At 37.8% G+C, this 20,524-nt stretch overlaps 1 protein-coding gene across 1 annotated transcript; it reads left to right on the forward strand.

Moving 5' to 3' along the window:
• The first annotated feature begins 719 nt into the window (after positions 1-719).
• On the forward strand, positions 720-16,265 carry LOC131145915 (uncharacterized). Its single transcript, XM_058095091.1, has 5 exons — positions 720-911; positions 1,023-1,169; positions 1,218-1,396; positions 15,863-15,947; positions 16,116-16,265. Exons 1-5 carry the CDS (start codon positions 720-722, stop codon positions 16,263-16,265), a joined length of 753 nt encoding a protein of 250 aa, XP_057951074.1.
• The last annotated feature ends 4,259 nt before the right edge of the window (positions 16,266-20,524 follow it).

The raw sequence follows: 20,524 nt of genomic DNA on the forward strand, positions 1-20,524 counted from the left end.
GGATGAATTTTATGGATTTCTAGATAGGATATAGCAAACTCTGGTATTATGGAATGTCGGTAGTGTAGAATTATGTTTATGGAGATTATGATTATATCTTCCGCTGTGTATGTTATGGATTGTGATTTATCAGGTTTAACGCACCGGACCCGGGTTAAGGGTTCGGGGCGTTACATTTTGGTATCAGAGCAATGATTTTTGGATTTTGAGAATGATTTATACCAGAGTATAGGAATGAGTTAGGATGAAAAATAAGAGATGAGTAGGCTAGGTGTTGAGAAGTAGGTATGGTGTAGGGAAGTATAGGATTTTGTCTTATAGCTTGGAGGTAGAAATCCCTTGGCAGACTTCTATGATTTTCTGATTCACTACAGTCTCAAAAAATCACGTTAAATCCATCGAAGGTGATATTTCCTAGTCGTGAAATTGGTCCTTATATGGAGATTTTGGATTTTTATTGGATTTAAGTTAATGATTATGATAATTGGAATTATGATATGGAAATCTTATCTCTTCTCTATCCTATTTTCAAGATGGATACTGGAGATGAGAATGTAGAGGCTGAAGGAAAGGAGGATTTAATGGCCTCTAGCAAGGAAGAAATAGATACCTCTAAGGTGCTGCAAGGTATCATCCGTCAAGTTAAAGCAGAAATGAAGGAGGATCCAAAGGAATAGAACTGTCCACCTGCAAGACAGGGCTACAACATAAAAAAGTTAATGAGGATGAACCCTCCAGCCTTTACAGGAGGACCTGATCCCATGGTTGCAGAAAACTGGGTACAGGAGATAGAGGAGATCATGGTTGTACTCGACTGCACGGACAAGCAAAAGGTCCGTTATGCTGCATTTAAGATGACTGGAGAAGCAAAGCGTTGGTGGCTCTCTGCGAAGCTGCTAGAGGATCAGAGGGTCGTAAAGATAGCTCTTACCTGAGAGAGATTCAAGGAGCTGTTCTTTGATAGGTATTTTCATTCATCTGTTAGAAAGGAAAATATTGAAGAGTTCACCAATCTTACCCAGGGGGATATGACAATTGCGGAGTATGCGACTAAATTTGTAGAACTGTCGTGTTTTGCTCCATTTCTAGTCTCGAATGAAGTAAGGAAGGCCAGGAAATTTAAGAAATGCCTGAGGCGCATGATCTACGAGCTGGTGGTCGGGTTTCAGGTTCAAAATTTTTCATAATTAGTTGATAAGACTTCGGTGCTGGAAAAGAGTATCCAAGGTAGCACTGAGCCTTCAGAGAAGAAGAAGAGACCTGCACCATCTGGTTTTCAGTCTGAGGCCAGTCAAAGATCAGCGAAGAAAGGGAAAGAAATAATGGTCTCTGTATACTCGAAGTGTGATAAGAGGCATAGGGGCGAATGCTGGTATGACACTCTGAATTGCTTCAGGTGCGGTAAGCCAGGGCACCATAGGAAATATTGCCATGGTTCAATGCCTAGGGTATCTGTTCAAAATCAGGACAGGGGCAAGTAGCAGATACCACTTGGAAGAGGTGCTCCACCCTGGTTGTACACACTTCGAGCTGAGGAGGATTCCATTAGGGAAGCAGGTATGAGATGATTTAATTTAATGAATAATGATTGAATGATTTATATGATGATATGCATGTTGAGTTCTTATGATGATAGTTAGCAAATGAATTCAAGTAATATGAAAGCATGATTAGTTGGTAAAATTTCGAGGACGAAATTTCTTAAGGAGGGGAGAATGTAATGACCTGAAAATTAAATGATTAGGAAATATAATGAATAAAATGGATTAATGGGTAATAGAGGATAAAGGAAGGATTTAAGAAGGAATAGCAGGCCTCGTCGACGAATGTCCTGTCTTCGTTGACGAGTGTTCTTTTAAGATCGTCGACAAACACCAGTTCCTCGTCGACGAAGGAATCCCAAGAGAGTATATTTTGGAACTCTGAATTTCGTCGACGAGGGTATCTTCTCATCGACGAAATTTCTATAGTGCCTCGTCAATGAACCTACGTGTCTCATCGATGAAGCCCTGCCTATAAATAGAGTTTTCTTCATTTTTCAGCTAGAATTCACGAACTCTCTCTCCTCTCTCTCTCTCCAAAACGGTTTTCCTACCTTCTCTCCTCGATTTCGAGCCGGATTTGACCCGATTTGACGATCCGAAACCACCACAAGGTTCGTAGGATCGTTCTCTGCAAGGTTGTAGGAGCTGATCATTGGTTTGAGAGGTTTGGGAAACATCTCAAAATCAGGGTAAGTGAGTTATTTTGGGATTTTTCTTAACGAATGTTGTTATTTGGAGCCTAGGAAATAGTAAATAAGTGTTTTCCTTAAGATTTGAGTTAATTGGAATTTATTTTAATTAAGTTAGGATTTTTGGATTCAGGGTCCAAGTGAACGTTGCGGGTATCGATTCGGGGATCTTGCCAGCATAGTTTGAAGTCAAGTAAGGGGGAAATTTATATATTAAATTAGGTTTTTCATGAATTAAAATGGATTATGTGTTATATATATATATATATATATATATATATATATATATATGTTTTTATGTGGGTTTAAAATGCCAACCATGAAATTAATGTTTTCTGAACTTAAGAATGTTTATATAGCTTTGTATATGTGAAAGTAAATGGATGAAAGTGAAAATGAATTTTTTGAGGAATTTATGTGATAAATGAAATGTATTTTCAGCATATAAATGTTAAATGTGGGTTGACCTATTTTACAAGAATATGTATGAAATTACTGTTAAATTGTTTGCAAGAGATTCTCTGCGAATGTATGTTAAATGTATGAGATGCATGTTTAGTAAGTAAAGTATTATGAATAAAATATGACATGGACTATGTTGCATGTGTATGTTAAATGCAATCATGTAAATGTATGACAGCTGAAAGCCATGTTAGCAGATTCTAGCGCAATTTTATATGGATTAACTATAGCAGATTCTAGCGCATTTCTATATGAATTAACAAATGATGGTTAAATAGCAGCTGTAGTATGAAGGAATGAAATGAAAATATTATTGAATGAAATGCCAATGAAATGACCATGAAATGAAATGACAAATGTGAACAAAGTAAATGAAATGCAATGTTTAAGCTATAAACATGAACAGATGTGTATGAATGAATAATGACAGAAAGGAATAAAGTATTATGATATTAGAAGTATCTATGTATGTAGAACATGTTACGATTGGGCGAGGCAAACTCTTCGCCCGAGGACTTACTGAGAAAGGCGAGTGCACTAGTAGCTTCAGATGTGGCAGTAACTGCATAACGTACTAGGGCAGAGGGAACCTACTTGTATGGGCGGGTAGATTTCCCTATCCTTAGGGCCTTTGCCGGTAAACTATTTTTGAATGCGTGAGTACAAGATCAAGTTAACACTTTAGGGCTTGCTGAGTAAGGTGAATGCCCTGATATGCTTTAGTCGTGGCTTTAGGGTTACCTAAGTATCAGAGCAGAGGGGCGCTACTTGTATGGGCGGGTAATCACCCCTATCCTTGGGTAATCTTGTGGGCTAAATCTCTGCATGTGTTTGATTATGTTCAGAAAATGATTTCAGAGTTATGTTAATGATTTGCAAATGTAATTAAAATGATATCTATTTACCTTATGTTGGCCACACGCTGTTTTAATATGTATATTTTCTTCCCTTACTGAGATGTGTCTTACCCGAATATGAATGTTTCTTTTTCAGGACATCCTCGATGCCGGGCTTAGAGAGCTCGAGGGTTTTCAGCCTTTTTAAGGATTGTAAAGAGAAAAAGGGTAAATGTTAATAATATTTTGGGGATGTATATGTATATGTTTTATGTCTTTATGTCTTAAGGATGATGAGTAATTAATGGTTGTGAAAATACTATAATGTTTTGGAGATGTATGTATTTATGGAAATGTAGGTAATGAATGAATTTTATGGATTTCTAGATAGGATATAACAAACTCTGGTATTATGGAATATTGGTATTATATAATTATGTTTATGGAGATTATGATTACGTCTTCCGCTGCGTATGTTATGGATTGTGATTTATCAGGTTTAACGCACTGGACCCGAGTTTAAGGGTTCGGGGCATTACAAATTCTCTCTCGAATCTCCTAAGCCATTTTTTACATACTACTTCCATACACTCTCTTACTCCAAATTTTTTGATTAACCGATCTTTGTGAGAGTGCCTAGAGTGTTTTTACTAATCCAATATTACTCAAACACTCATATTGTATTTCTTGTTGATTGATTTTGTTGATTGAGTGTTTGGGCTAAAGTTCTCTACTGATTTAATTTAATAAATCCGGTGTGTGGAGAACTTTATGGCTTGTGGATTTTTGCATCAATATTGCAAGATACCTTAGCCTATAATTTTTGTGTGTGTAAAATTATTATTTTTACGAGTGTACATTCAAACATCTCTTATGCTAAATATATTGAGAAAACTTTTTTTGAGATTGTTTGATTATTCTTGGTTGCATTTTAAAAACCCTAACTTAATATTGAGATTTTCTTTAAAGTTTCAAAGATAGGCTTGTTGAACACTTTTGTGCATATTTGAGAATATACATTATACTGAGTGTTGATAGCACACATTCACAACACTGAGCTTACTATTCCTATGCTGTTGATGTGCATTGATTATACTATGTTGTATCTTAGTACATACCTGCTTGGGTAAGAAGCATTTCCGTGTACGCAAATTTTTATATCTGTTGTATTCCAGGCGTGAACTTGAAAAGGGAAGCTAGCTTTGTTGAATAGTCCCAGATTGGCTTAGACCCGGTTAGGAAAGTTAGGTGCACCATCCTGGTAAGGTGCGATTGTAGGTTGAGGTTAGCCCGTGAATTGACCTAGTTGTAACCAGTGATGCTCCTCTCGTTAAGTGAGTATTAGTGGAATCCCTTTGCTGGTGAGCCAAGGTGGGGAGGTAGGCAGTAATTGGCCAAACCTCGATAACATATCGTGTGCGCCCTTTATTTTTCCGTAATTTATTTGCTACACATGTATGTTATTCTTCAATAGTCGGTGAATGATGCGTATGATTTAAATTTTTGCATATTATATTTATCTACGCATTTAGGATTGCATAGAAAGACCTTAGGTTGAGAATTACTGCTAACATCTGGTTTAACCTAGGAACGAGTTTTAAAATTCCAATTCACCCCCCTCTTGGGAATACACCAAAGCTAACAATTGGTATCAGAGTCTCATAGCATTGACTTAAATGTTTTTTCTAAAGATTGGGATGACTCACATTGGTGTATCCCCATTCGGAGAGGGACAATCACCTTCCAGTCCTCCATTATTTTATGTTGTTGATTACACTGCCTGAAAAATTAGAATGAGCATATTTATAAAATCAATGAACTGGAGGACCTAGCAGGTGATTGTCAAAGGAATTTGTATGCCTGTAAACGAAATGATACTACTGTGATGCATGAAAATTCACATGCCATGGATTTACTGTATTGCACTTTAGATTCTAATATTCTACTTGAGATTATGACATGTTCTAGTGCAGAGGATATGTGGGATGAGTTGGATAGGAGATATGGACAAGGCAAAGAGGAGGAGTCTGCCACTCAATATTATTAGGAGGTGGTAACTCATGAGCAAGTAATCAGCAATGAGGTATATGATTCTCACTCTAGCTCGATTGATGATTCTTATGCTGAATCATCTGTTGATAATACTGTTAATGATATATGCTATGATTCTTATGAAAAGTATTGCAACATATTGTATAATGAATCATCTGGTATTCCTTGTGATAAATCTTTTGACAAAGCATGCATTGATTCATATGGTAGTTATAGAGATAAATCTTGCGATGAATCATATGTTGAAGTTTATGATGAAAACATGCCCTTGAACAATGAACTAAAATGTACTTTATTTAAAATGCGTAAACTTCTAGTTAGGGTATCTAAGCATAAAACTGTATTCAAGAATGAAAGTAGAAGGTTGGAAAAACAATTAAAAGATCTAAGAAAATATCATGCCACCTTAGAGAAGAAGAAGATTGTGAAAGCGTTGAAAATCATGTGCTTAGAAAGAAAAACTGAAGACTATTCTGAAATGATTTTCAAACCCTCTTGTGAAAAGAATAACAATGATAAACCCTTGGAAGTTAAAAAGAAAAATATTTTCATAAAGGTTTCATCTTCTGTTTATCAAACCCATAGTCATGACTCATCAGGTAAAAATAGAATAAATAAGCATATCCCTTCACAAAAATCCAAAGCCTGCTTATTTCGAAAAATGAAATGGCACATTCAATCTACTTGTCCATCTAGAAGTGCCAGAGGCTTAGATAAAGAGATGACATGGGTAGTTATGAAAGCAAACCCCATAGGACCTAAAGTGAAATGGATCTAAATTAACATTACATAAATATTTTTAATCTTCCTTAGTTCCTAGGTTTAGGGGGTTGTGATGACTGTAGGGTTGGGAAGTAGTTGTTGCTTAAAATGAAAATCTTAGTATACGCACTCACTAAACACTATCTTGTTATACTAAGAATCTTTATCCATTTCCAATTGGACATGGCATCAATGCCAGGTATTTAATTCAAAATGCTTAACCCATGCTAACATGAAAATCACAAGCTTAAGCATACTGCTTTCCATTGCACAGAATTGAGTTTTAGGGTATTCACCTTGCCTTATATCATTTTACTCTAAACTCGTCAAGCAAAATTGAGTCATTACTCTAGGTGTGAGCATGAGTAGTCATAAATTCCATATCTATCTAGTGCGATAAAAAGTCATCCTCTTTGTAATCAAAATTAGAGGCATCCACTACAAGATTGCTTTCTTTGAGTTCAAAATAAAAATCCTCTATTTTTGATTCACCTATCCCCTTCATAGGAAATCCTTATCAAACCACGATCATATTCGGTAAGGTTTCACCCATTCCTTGGTTCGTATCCTTGCTCCTCTATGTGATCATATCTAAAGGATACTTTCCAATCACCAAAGAGCAGTGTTCAAAAATTCATATACTCCTAGTTGCTCTTTGTCTAAATGGTTTGGACATATTCATTTAATAATGTCCTACCTCTTCTAAATACTTTTCTGAACTTAATAGAAATTTAATCCTTAAGAGTATTTGATTTATACTTCTTTCACATAGCTCTCAAACCTCAAATCAAATTAGTTAGAGCTTCATATCCTTGGTGATGAGTTGAATGGCTAAGTTGGTTGCACCAGGTCTCAATCTAGATGAGTGCACAAAATTCAAGTAGATCAATGCACATGCAGTTTAATTTGAAAGACATTCCATCTTGTGCCTCTCATGCATTGAAATTCATAAAAGAAAAGAGGCATGTGTTGGCTTATGACCCTAAAGAAGTATTGTTTATAACTTTTTGGTCTGATAAGCTTAAGAACTCAAGGCCAAGCTAAAATCACTGAAAATATTATAACTTTTGGTTATTAAACTTGAAGATGAAAGAAAGGCATAAAATGAGTAGAGTACATAATTGAGGGGGAGCGTTTATCCTTCATATCTATATAAATTAAAATGCTCTCATATTCTTATATCGTTTATGTCTTTATGCCTATATGTGTATAGCATTGCATCACTATCCATGATTTAATAAATGGTTAAAATTTCCTTGATGGATAGTTTATGCATTTTTCTAGCACGAACCACTATTGAGCTATATTGAATATCTTGAGTTGATTATACTACTAAATTGCATGCTTGTGTTGAAAGCCTCTTGCATGGCGGATGCAGTTGATGTGTATTGCATGCTGATAGTTGTTTTAGGTTCTTGTATTCTTAAACTGAATTATATATTGCTTGCTTGAATCTATTAGGTATAGGTTTTATGGGAAAACGTCCAATTTACAAACAACATGCTACTGAAATTTCGATAGACTTTTTCCAACATAAAACCTTGTACAGAGATGATTGTAATGAAGTAAATGTTAAAATATTTTTAAAAGGATGAGTGAAAACTGATAATATTAAACTTCATCCTAGCATAATCAGCAAACATGAAAGACTCACATCTATCCCTATAGGAAGGGCATAAATGACCCATATACATCACTTTCATCTACTAAAATATTGAGGCTCTTCTGATATCCTTGAATATTATATAGTACACTTGAAGCCTTACGTTTTTTTATAGAATGTTCTTGGATCATGAACTCTATAACCTGCCTTAATATACACTCTCTGATGCACCTATGGTCTATAGGGACAACTATACTAATCAAGTGACAAATGCAATTGACAAATACTCAGTATAGTTGATTTTAAAGATTTGGATTGATGGCTTATACTACTAGGCATAAAGAAATAATTCTCTATCTAATATAAAAAGCTTATTGCATCTAAGCTAGAATTCAAATTGATAGAGTGGGCATCTAAAAATTAAAATGTCTATCATATTATGCTCACAAATTGTTTAGCTTAGATCTCTTATTGAATTAAGTGTGGCATGTGATTAAATGAAATGCTTCATTGAAAATGATTATTTGAAATATGTTGATTTGCCACAATCATTTGATTTGCCACAATCATTTGATTTGCCATATGATCTTATTGTTATCTTTGAATATATCTTTAAGTTTCATATGGTTGTATTTTTCTAGTCATGAGATGTTTTATGCTTAAATATTCACTAGAAAAATTCTGCTTACATGTGTTTAAATTAAAGTTTCTTTTTTAGCAAGCACCCCCAGCATTTCTTGACAACATCCTAAGGGGGATATATATTTACTATATACATATATATAATTTTTTTTAAATGCATAACTGGTTCGGTAACTTCACATGAAAATGCATGCGAACTAGTTAGACTATTTTTATGCTCAAACCAACTATTTGTTATCATATGCCATGTGCTTTAAATTCAAATTTTCCACGAGTCTTATGATATATTTCAATTACAATGGTTTGTGTATATTTATGGTCTAGCCTTGTTTTCATGTCATTTAAATCATTTAAATAACCAGTTTTATTGTTTGTGTGCTTAATTGTTGAGATTATCTTTGTCATTCATTTTGCATTGTATGACTATTCTATCTCTTGAATGATTGAAAGATATATCTCTATTTTATGTCTTGATTGTTGACCCGATAGGTCACACCCAGTTTTGATCATGACAAATACTCTTGGTACTGATGGTTGTACTATGGCTTGCATGCTAGTTCACCCTATGCGTGTACTCGAACTGAAATATATATCATGATGACGTGCGGTGATCAAGCAGAAGAATGAAGAAATCTGCGTTGTAATTTGTATTTTCTATTCATCTTCTTCATTCTGGGATGCAATATTATTGTGGATTGTACACTCTTATGGCTTGTAATAATTTGCATTATGCATGATAGGTAGGTATGCTCAAACAGACCCTAGTTGGACCTTAGGTACCTACACTTAGTGCATAAAGTACCCAACATCACTTATTATATTTGGGGAATTAAATAAGGTAAAATTAGACTTTCAATTGAAAGTATTGAGAGAGGTCGGGCGACTGAACCTGTGGCATTTAAAACGCCTCGGGCGACCGAACTGTGGACAAGTCAATATATTGACTTGTGTTCGGCAGAATGAATCATTTTTAACGTATCTTCCTCGGTCACCCGAACTTGTGTCAGAGTACTTTTCACCAACCCGGAAGCTCGAACGTTTGGATTCAAAATGGGCTCGGGCGACCGAACTGACAAATTAGGCTAACCGAATTATACTCTGGGCACTCGAACTGTGGTCTTTTAAGGAATCGCCTCTTTTCGGGCAACCAAACTAATTTTTAGGCTATCGATCCTCAAAATAACCTGTTTGGCTTTGAGTCTGTTCGGGCACCCGAACCTTGGGTCGGGCACCTGAAACTCTCGGGTTGAATTTATTTTAACTGAGTTAAAATGCGGTAATTGGGGTTATTTTTTCTAAACTCATTTTAAACATTTTTAATTATTCCCATTGGGTCCCCAATGGTCAAAAATCCTCCCTTGCCTATATATACCTGTTCATTTGCAATAATTAGAGAGGATTAGCAAATTGATTAAGGCCAAAATTCTCTCAAAATCAAAAATCCCTTTTTAGCCTATACTACTCCCAAACACTTGTACACTTCGTTCTTCTTGATTTTTCAAGTGTTGTGAGTATTTCTAAAGTGCTTGTGTTTAATCTCACTAGCTTATACTCTCATTTGCTATATTGTTTGATTGATTTTATTTGAGAATATAACATTAAGTTCTTGCACAAATTTCATTTGATAAATATGGTGTGGGAAGACTTAGTGGGTTGTGGTTCTTGCATTGTCATTGCAAGGTACCTAAGCCTATATTTTTGTATACAAAAATCATTTTCAAAGCTTGCATTCAAACTTCCATTGTGCTTAGAACATTAAGATTATCTTGCTGAGTTTGTTTGAATCACTTAGCTAGCATATTTGAAACCTTAATATGATATTGTGACATTAAAATATTGTGTTTCGAATCTTACTTTGATACACACTCTTGATCATTGATTGATTATCTATACTTGACCGAGTGTTTAGAACACATTAGAGCACTGAACATATTTACATATCATACGTGCTTGTGTTATTGCTTGAGCTATACTGGTGTACATATCTACTTGTGAAGAAGCGTATTTCTGTGTACAAAAAATTCATTTCATTTGTTGTATTCCAGGCGTGGGCATGAAGAGGGAGACTAGCCTTGTGGAATAGTCCCGGACTGGCTTAGACCTGGTTAGAAAAGTTAGGTGCGCCACCCTGGTAAGGCGTGTTGTATTAGGTGTTGCTCCACCTGTTTAAGTGAGCCGTAGTGGAATCTTTGTGCTAGTGTAGCCAAGGCGGGGACGTAGGCACTTTGGCCGAACCTAGATAACATATCGCATGTATCGTTTACTTTTTCCGCACTTTACTTTACTACACGTGTATGTTTATTTATTGATTGCATAGACTGACCCAAGGTTGTGTAATACTGTTGTTAAACCGATTGACCTAGGCGATAATTTTTAAATACCCAATTCACCCCCCTCTTAGGGTTGTACCAAAGCTAACATTGATCATACTCAATTAGGTCGTTGGAATACATATTGCTTTTGGGAAATGTTCTATTTTCAAACGGCATGCTGCCAAAATTTTTAAAAGATTTTCCAAAACCATATTTGTATTTGAATGATAATTTTCCTTTTATTTGCCTATATATACTTAAATGATTTATCTAGACTCTTTTTTCTATTGCCAAAAGGTGGAGAAGTAGGTAAGTATTTGTTATCATCAAAAGGGGGGAGATTGTTGACCCTACAGGTCATACCCTGTTTTGATTATGACAAATATTCAAGTATTTAATGTCTGCCGAGTTGATGTGCAGGTTTACATTTACTATATCATATGTTGGCACTCGGAGACCTGAAGGAAAATGAAGACCCTATATGCTTTTAAGTGTTGTAATTTTTATTCATTTGGGTCTGTAATAAGCATTTATTCAAAGGTCTGTAATAATCATTGCATAGCATGCATGTAGGGATAGGTAAGCTCAAAAACACCTTAAAAAGGCCCTTATATCTCTACACTTTAATAGCACATGAACTTAGGACCTTAGCCCAAAACCATGAGGTTTCGGGTGACCGAACCTGGCAAAGCTTATTTGCCTCGGTCGACCAAACCATGGAAAATCAGCATCTTTGACCTGACTTCGGGCTATCGAACTAGAATGAGCGTATCTTCCACGGTCAACCGAACTCATTTATGACTTTTCCCCAATTGTTCGGGCGCCCTAACCTTTACTTATAAAATACCCTTAGGCGACCGAAGGTTGTTGTTCAGGCTATCGAAAATATGTACAAGAGACCGAACCTCAAACGATTGGAAAATCAATTGGTTCAGCCAACCGAACCTTGACTCGGGCACCTGAATTTCGAAAAATAACTTTTTTCGTTGGGTATGTTTGGGTGACCAAACCTTAGGTCAGCCACTCAAAACTCTCGGGTTGGCAAATAATTACCGCTGGTAATTAGGGGTAAAAAGGGGGTTATTTCTTTAAACTCGTTTAAAACAAATTTAAAAATCTCCTTTAAGTCTCCAACGGTCATTATTTGCTCCTTCTCTCTCTCTCTCTCTCTCCCTCTCTGTATATATATGCTTTCATTTGTCAAAATTAGTGGGGATTAACATTGTGATAAAGAAAAATTCTCTCTCAAATCTCCCAAGCCAATTTTTACATACTACTTCCATACATTCTCTTATGCCAAATTTCTTGATTAACCAAGCTTTGTGAGAGTGCCTAAAGTGTTTATACTCAATCCAATATTACTCAAACACTCTTGTATTTCTTGTTGATTGATTTTGTTGATTGAGTGGTTGGACTAAATTTGTCTACCGATTTAATTTAATAAATCCGGTGTGTGGAAAACTTTGTGGCTTGTGGGTTTTTGCATCGATATTGCAAGATACTTTAGCCTATAATTTTGAGTGTGCAAAATTATTATTTTTACAAGTATACATTCAAATATCTCTTGTGCTAAGTATATTGAGAAATTTTTTTTAAGATTGTTTGATTATTCTTGTTTGTATCTTTGAAACCCTAACTTGATATTGAGATTTTCTTTAAAGTTTCAAAGATAGGCTTGTTGAACACTTTTGTGCATATTTGAGAATATACATTATACTAAGTGTTGATAGCACACATTCACATCACTGAGCTTACTATTCCTATGCACTTGATGTGCATTGATTATTCTGTGTTGTATTGTAGTACATACCTGCTTGTGTAAGAAGCATTTCCGTGTACACAAATTTTTATATCTGTTGTATTCCAAGCATGGGCCTGAAGAGGGAGACTACCCTTGTTGAATAGTTCCGGATTAGCTTAGGCCTAGTTAGGAAACTTAGGTGCACTATCCTAGTAAGGTGCAGTTGTAGGTTAAGGTCAACCCCATGAATTGACCTGATTGTAACCGGTGCTGCTCCACCTGTTAAATGAGCATTGGTGGAATCCTTGTGCTAGTGAGCCAAGGCGGGGATGTAGGCAGATAACATATTGTGTATGCACTTTATTTTCCATAATTTATTTACTGGACGTGTATGTTAGTCTCCAATAGTCAGAGAATGATGTGCATGATTTAACTTTCCGCATATGATATTTATCTGTGCATTTGAGATTGCATAGAAAGACCCTAAGTTGAGAATTATTGCTAACATCTTGTTTAACCTAGGAATAAGTTTTAAAATTTCAATTCACCCCCCCTCTTGGGAATACAACAAAGCTAACAGAATGTTTCTATAAATGAAAAAATAGTAAAAAAAATTTATTTTAATAACAATATTTATCTTTTATATTTAATATATAAAATATATAATTTGTTAATAATATAAAATATATTTTAATAAAGTAGGTAAATAATTTCAACACTTAATTTTCAAAAATATTGTTTTTGTAACAACCCGAATAAATATGGAATTTGAATAATAAAGAGAAAGGGAAATGGAAACTGGAAACAGAAGGAGGCAGTTGACTTTGTCGACGTACGCGAAGCGTTCGTCGATGATATTGCTCTTTGGAAGGAATAATCGAGGGGAATCAGCAGCAGGGCTTCGTCGACGAATACAGGGAATTCGTCGACGAAGGCTTAAGAAAATTCGTCAACGAAGGCTTAAGAAAATTCGTCGACGAAGACAGGATTCGTCGACGAAGAAATACCAAGAGAGGATTTGAGCCGACTGAATTTCGTCGACGAGATTATTGAAGGATTCGTTGACGAATGACGTGGCTCGTCGATGAATCCCCTGTTCTATAAATATGAAAAATCTGATTTTTATCTTCCTTATTAAGTTAACTCCTCCCTCTCTCTCTCTCTCTCTCTCTCTCTCTCTCTTCGATTTTGGGCTAAATATACGCTGGATCGACAGTTTGAAGCCACCATGACGCTCTTGGGGTAGTTCTCTCCAAATATGCCGGAGCCGATCGTTGGTGAAAGCGAGTTGGGAATCACCCTAGAGTTGAGGTAAGGTTTTTTAAGCTAATTTTGGTCTTGCGATAGTTATAGGAAATGATGTACGCATGAAAATACTGAAGTTTAATATTGGGAGTTTTCATTTTCAGGGTATTGGTCGGGAATTCCTTCGAGTATTAGACTAGAATATTTTGGGGGCTTTCTCAATGGCTAAGTAAGGGGATAAACTAAGTTAGTTCTTTTGAGAAAATGTTTATATATATATATATATATATATATATATATATATATCATTTAATTTCAAGAAAGTAAATATGTTTACATATATATGATTTATATTTGGGAAAATACTATTGAAAATGATGTTATGTGGAATATGTGAAAATCTGTTAGTGTGGCATGAGTATAAAATGTTACGAAATACTATTTTTGGAATGGGATTATGATACAGATTTTTATAATGTGTAAAACCGGCGTATGGGCCGAGATTTTTTTCAATATGTTGTCGGCGTACGGATCGTGCTATGATATGTTTGCCGGCATACGGGTCGTGCTATGATGTGATTTGCTAGTGTACGGGCTGTGCTATGATTTGCCAGCGTACGGGTTGAGCTATGATAAAATGTGTAATACCGGCGTACGGGCCGATGATTTTCATGATATACGTATATATGCAAAATGATATGATTGATGTGAAAATTAATGATATGAAATATCCATGTATCACAGTTTCATTATATGTATATTGTATCAAAACTTGGTTGGCTTGGTCTAGGCTAGCACTTACACGGTACCGTTGCTATGTGTCCATGGTCTTCGTAATCATGATATCTGTGTTAACACCGCTGTACGAAGTGGTGTGAGATTGGATGGTCGATATGGTTTTTAAGAAGTGTGTGTGATCGCCCCTGGTGTACGGACCAGGTCAGGCAGACCCATCGGACTTACAGATGGTACTGTTGACTTGGCAGTGGTCGGCCAACCATTGTCAGGTCCTGCCTTCGGGCCACACAACCTAGTCATATGGGGGTAATACATGACAACAGCCAGCTAACCTACTAGGAATGTTTTGTGTTATTATTATTATTATATAAGATGAAATATGCTTATGAAAATGCAATATGTTCTACCATGATTTGTTGATATGAATGTTTTCCAAGATACAAAACAGTTACTGAATATGTTTTGTATGGTATATGTATGACACGAATACTCATGTTGCCACACACTAGTATTAGTTTATTTCTCTTACCGAGAGGTGTCTCACCCCTAAATTTTATAAACTTTTCAGGAGCCCTAGATAGGAGAGCGGGAAAAGCCCCGCCGATCTAGGGTAGTTATCTGCCATTTTTGAAGGATAAGTTTTGTAGAGACAGTTAGATTTTGGGGAAATGTCCCTAGATCTCATTTTTGGGTTGTATATATGGATATACAATGGTTATAGTGACTCTGGTAGTTATGGTAATGTGATGGATGTTTCAGTATTTATTATATTGTGGTTGTATGTTTCCTGCTACTTAGGCTTCCATTTGTATACAGATGTATCCCTAGTACCCACGAGTCCAGGTGGATTATGATCTGCTGAGCTGGGATATGAGATATATGATATTGATTGTATATATATAAAAAAAAAATGTGGAAATTAAGCAGGTCGTCACAGTTTGGTATCAGAACCTAGGTTACTAGGCTCTGTAGACTCTAGAATGCAGCGGAAATGATACTAGTGTCTAGGGAAAGATTTAAGGTTGTTCTACAGTCTAGAGGCACGACTTCCGTGGTAGTTTCTGTGTTTTTCCTGGGGTGACAATTTCAGGAAAACCATAGTAAGTTATTGTCGGGTTGTGTTCCTAGAATGTAGAACTGGGAATTAGAAATTAGCTAGAAATGTTGAGATAAGTGGTGAGGATAGGTGGGTAAATTATAAAGAATGAATTCTGAAGTTGTAGTTGTTGTTTTCAGGATGGATCCAAAAGGAAATAGTGCCAATGCTAGTGGCAGTGAAGGAGCAGGACCATTAGGTGTAGCTGGGACCGACTATGACGCGGTATGACATAGTGTGGCTTAACAGGTAGTGGCTGAGATCGCTAGGAGCTCGAGGGAGCAGAGTGGTCCATTTGCAGGCCATGGGTGCACTATAGAGAAGTTTATGAAGATGAATCCTCTGACATTCTCAAGTGGAGTTGATCCTGCAGCCGTCGAGAACTGCATGTAGGAGACCGAGAAGGTCTTGGCCATGTTGCAGTGTACTGAGGAACAAAGGTTCCTTTTCACCACCTATAGACTGAAAGAAGAGGCTGAGAGGTGGTGGACTACAGTGAGACTATTGGAACAGCAGAGGGTGACCCTTATAGATATGACATGAGACTGGTTTAAAGAATTGTTTTTTGATAGGTATTTTCCAGCTATTGTCAGGGAGGCTAAGGTAGAAGAGTTCCTGAGTCTGAAGTAGGGACAGCTATCTGTCCAGCAGTATGCAGCGCGTTTTATCGAGCTCTCTTGTTTTGCCCCATACATTGTTCCTGATGAAGTGAGGAAAGCCAAGCAGTTTGAGAGAGGTTTAAAACGGAATATATTCAAGCAGGTGGTAGTGCTGTAGATCCAGGACTTTGCTGAGTTAGTTGACAGGGCAGCCTTGGCAGAGATTGGTGAGCGTCTTGATGCAGAGGAGCAGGGACAGAGGAAGAGATTTGCATCTACCGGTTACTAGCAGGGTCATAGACCAGGTCAGTGGAGGAGAGGAAATCATGGTAGAGGACGGAGGCAGGAGACGGGAGGACGCAAGGTGCAGAAACGACAGGGTCCTCCAGTATGTCAGATTTGTGGTAGGAGGCACTAGGGAGAGTGTCGAACTGGTGGTGTGGTATGCTATCGCTGGGGTAGATCAGGGCACATGGTGCGAGACTGCCCTACCACACCAGATGCAGTTGGTGGTGTGGTATGTTATCGCTGCGGTAGATCGGGGCACATGGTGCAAGATTGCCCTACCCCACCAGATGCAATTCTAGCTCCCAGACCCTATCTGGGAGGGCATTAGGTAGCTCGGGGAGGATACTAGGCATCACGTGGGGGCTAGCAGAGGAATATGGCTCCAGCCAGGGTGTTTACTTTGACGCCGGGTGAGGTTGAGACGGCGGGTGATGTGGTGACAGGTATGGTTGCTATGTTTTCTTTTAAAATTATTGCATTATTTGATTCAGGAGCTACGCACTCGTTCGTGTCTTCGGGGTGTGTTAAATTATGTGGGATTGAAACACAACTATTAGAAGTTGAATTGTTGGTATCTACATCGACTGGGTTAGCAGTGAGGTGTAGTAGGGTGCTCCAAGGTTGTCCAGTTGATATTCAGGGAAAGACTTTGTCTGCTGATTTGATAGTGTTGGACATGCATGGGTTTGATGTTATTTTTGGCATGGATTGGCTAGCGGACAATTTTTCCAGCATATATTGCTGATCACGAGAAGTAATATTCAGACCTTCGGGAAAAGCAGAATTCAAGTTTATAGAATCACGAGTGTAATCGCCGCCTCAGCTAGTTTCAGTTATTCAGGCCAGAAGATTACTACTGAGTGGTTGTCAGGGATTTGTGGCGGTTGTAAAGGAGATGTCAGAAAGTGAATCGAAACTTGCTAGTACGCCTGTGGTAAAGGAGTTTACAGATGTTTTTCCAGATAAGTTACTAGGCTTGCCACCCGATCGTGAGGTGGATTTCCCTATTGATCTACTTCCCGGTACAGCACCGATTTCTAAAATACCGTACCAAGTGGCGCCTGCAGAATTGGTAGAATTGAAGAACCAGTTGCAAGATCTACTTGATAAAGGCTTCATATGACCCAGTGTATCTCCGTGGGGAGCTCCAGTTATATATGTGAAGAAGACAGACGGGACCATGAGGATGTGTATAGACTATAGGGAGATTAATAAAATGACAATCAATAACAAGTATCCTCTACCCCGTATCGACGATTTGTTTGACCAACTCCAGGGTGCATGGGTGTATTCGAAGATTGACCTTAGATCCGGCTACCATCAGGAAAAAGTGAAAGTAGAAGACGTATCGAAGACGACCTTTAGGACCAGGTATGGGCATTACGAGTTTCTTGTTATGTCGTTTGGTCTGACGAATGCTCTTGCAGTATTTATGGACTTGATGAACAGAGTCTTTCACCAATATCTAGACCAGTTTGTTGTTGTTTTTATTGATGATGTACTGGTCTATTCGAAGAGCTATGAAGAGCATAAGATGCACTTGAGGCAGGTTTTGCAGACACTTCGGGAAAAGAAGTTGTACGCCAAGTTTAGTAAATGTGAATTCTGGCTTGAGAAGGTCGTGTTCTTGGGGCATGTTGTATATGGAGATGGTATTTCTGTGGATCCTAGAAAGATTGAGGCTGTAGTGAATTGGGCTAGACCGAGAAATGTCCAGGAGATCAGGAGTTTCTTGGGGCTAGCTGGCTATTATCGCCGTTTTGTTGAGGGATTTTCAGCTCTATCAGGGCCTTTGACACGATTGACAAGGAAGAATGTCAAATTTGAGTGGGACAACAGCTATGAGCAGAGTTTTCAGGAATTGAAGCAGAGATTAGTCATAGCACCAGTATTGGTTATCCCATCAGGGGGCGAAGGGTATGTTATTTATAGTGATGCATCCTTGAAGGGACTTGGCTGTGTATTGATGCAACATGGTAGGGTAGTGGCGTATGCGTCCAGGTAGTTGAAAGAATATGAAAAGAACTACCCTACACATGATCTTGAATTGGCTGCAGTGGTACACACATTGAAAATTTGGAGGCATTACCTGTACGGCGAGCAGTGTGAGATTTTCTCCGACCACAAGAGCTTAAAGTATTTCTTCACACAGAAGGAACTGAACATGAGGCAGAGAAGGTGGTTGGAGCTAATTAAGGACTTTGATTGTACCATCAGTTATCACCCGAGGAAAGCAAACATGGTAGCTGATGTATTGAGCAGGAAATCCAGGAACCTGTGTTGGCAGCTATGGAGATCCAGCATCCGATCATGATGGATCTGGGGAGACTTAGCATAGAGTTGGTAGAGAGTGATCTTCCAGTGTGTATTGCCAGCCTAGTAGTACAGTATACTCTGCAAGAAAGAATTAAAGCCACTAAAAAAAAAGACCCAGAATTAGTAAAGGTGATAGACATAGTACAGAATGGTTAGGGGGAAGATTTCAGTATTACAGATGACGGAGCTTTGCGGTTCCGTTCCAGATTATGCGTTCCTACCCATACTGAGATCAGGAAGACTATTTTTGAGGAAGCTCACAGATCTTTGTATACAATTCATCCCGGTAGTACAAAGATGTACAGAGATCTGTGAGAATCGTACTGGTGGAGTGGTATGAAGAGAGAGATCGCCGAGTACATAGCCCAGTGTTTGAGGTGCCAACAGGTAAAGGCTGAGCACCAGAGGCCGGTAGGGCAGTTGCAGCCGTTATTTATCCCGGAGTGGAAGTGGGATCATATATCTATGGACTTCGTGTCAGGACTGTTGACGGCAATACATGACTGGAATGTCATTTGGGTGATTGTTGACCGTTTGACTAAGAACGCCCACTTTATACCTATCAAGATCAGCTACTCCCTTAGCTGTTTAGCGGATATCTACATTCAGGAGATAGTTCGTTCTCATGGGGTGCCTGTATCGATTCTTGTTAGATCGAGACCTGCGATTCACGTCACGATTTTGAAGGAGTTTGTAGGAGGCTCTGGGGTCTCAGTTATCGTTTAGTATGACATTTCATCCTCAGTCAGACGGGCAGACTGAGAGGACGATATAGATATTAGAGGATATGCTCCGTGCGTGCGTATTGGATTTTGGGGGTAGTTGGACCCAGTTCATGCCATTAGTAGAGTTCACGTATAATAATAGTTACCAGTCCAGCATTGGCATGACACAATTTGAGGCTCTATATGGTAGGAGATGTCGATCTCCTTTGTTTTGGGATGAAGTGGGTGAGCGACGAGTAATAGGGCCGGAGCTTGTGCAACAAGCGCGTGATAAGGTTTGGCTTATTAGGGACAGGATCAATGCAGCTCAGAGCCGATAGAAAAGTTATACTGATAATCGCTGCAGGAATTTGGAATTTGATGTGGGTAATCATGTGTTTTTGAAGATAGCTCCAATGAAAGGGGTTATGCGATTTGGGAAGAAGGGTAAACTTAGTCCTAGGTTTATCGGTCCATTTGAGATTCTAGATAAAGTGGGATCGGTAGCCTACAGGCTAGCTTTACCACCTGTGTTATCCAAGATCCACGACATATTCCATGTTGCTATATTGAGGAAATACGTCCTAGATCCTTCTCATATCATCAGTTATGATGAGTTGGAGCTTAGTGATTCACTGGGGTATAAGGAGATACCAGTACAGATTCTGGATAGGAAAGTACAATAGCTACATAACAAGAAGATTCCTCAGGTAAAATTTTTGTGGAGGAATCATGCAATTGAAGAGGCTTCTTGGGAATCTGAGGAGCAGATGAAACAGAGGTATCCGCATTTATTCCAATAGATCTAATTGGGTAAAATGCAAATAGTTAGGTAATATTTTCTTTTGCAGGTACATGTAATGGTTTAATTTGAGTAGCATTTTAGTTTTGGGAG

Source organism: Malania oleifera, chromosome 13 (assembly GCF_029873635.1).
Source record: "Malania oleifera isolate guangnan ecotype guangnan chromosome 13, ASM2987363v1, whole genome shotgun sequence".
Taxonomy (NCBI): Eukaryota; Viridiplantae; Streptophyta; class Magnoliopsida; order Santalales; family Ximeniaceae; genus Malania; species Malania oleifera.

Coding starts and splice junctions, on each gene's coding strand:
- LOC131145915 (XM_058095091.1), top strand. CDS start 720: ATGAGGATGAACCCTCCAGCCTTTACAGGAGGACCTGATCCCATGGTT. Junction 1,170..1,217: donor AGCTGGTGGTCGGGTTTCAG/GTTCAAAATTTT, acceptor GTGCTGGAAAAG/AGTATCCAAGGTAGCACTGA. Junction 15,948..16,115: donor CTGGGACCGACTATGACGCG/GTATGACATAGT, acceptor AACTGCATGTAG/GAGACCGAGAAGGTCTTGGC.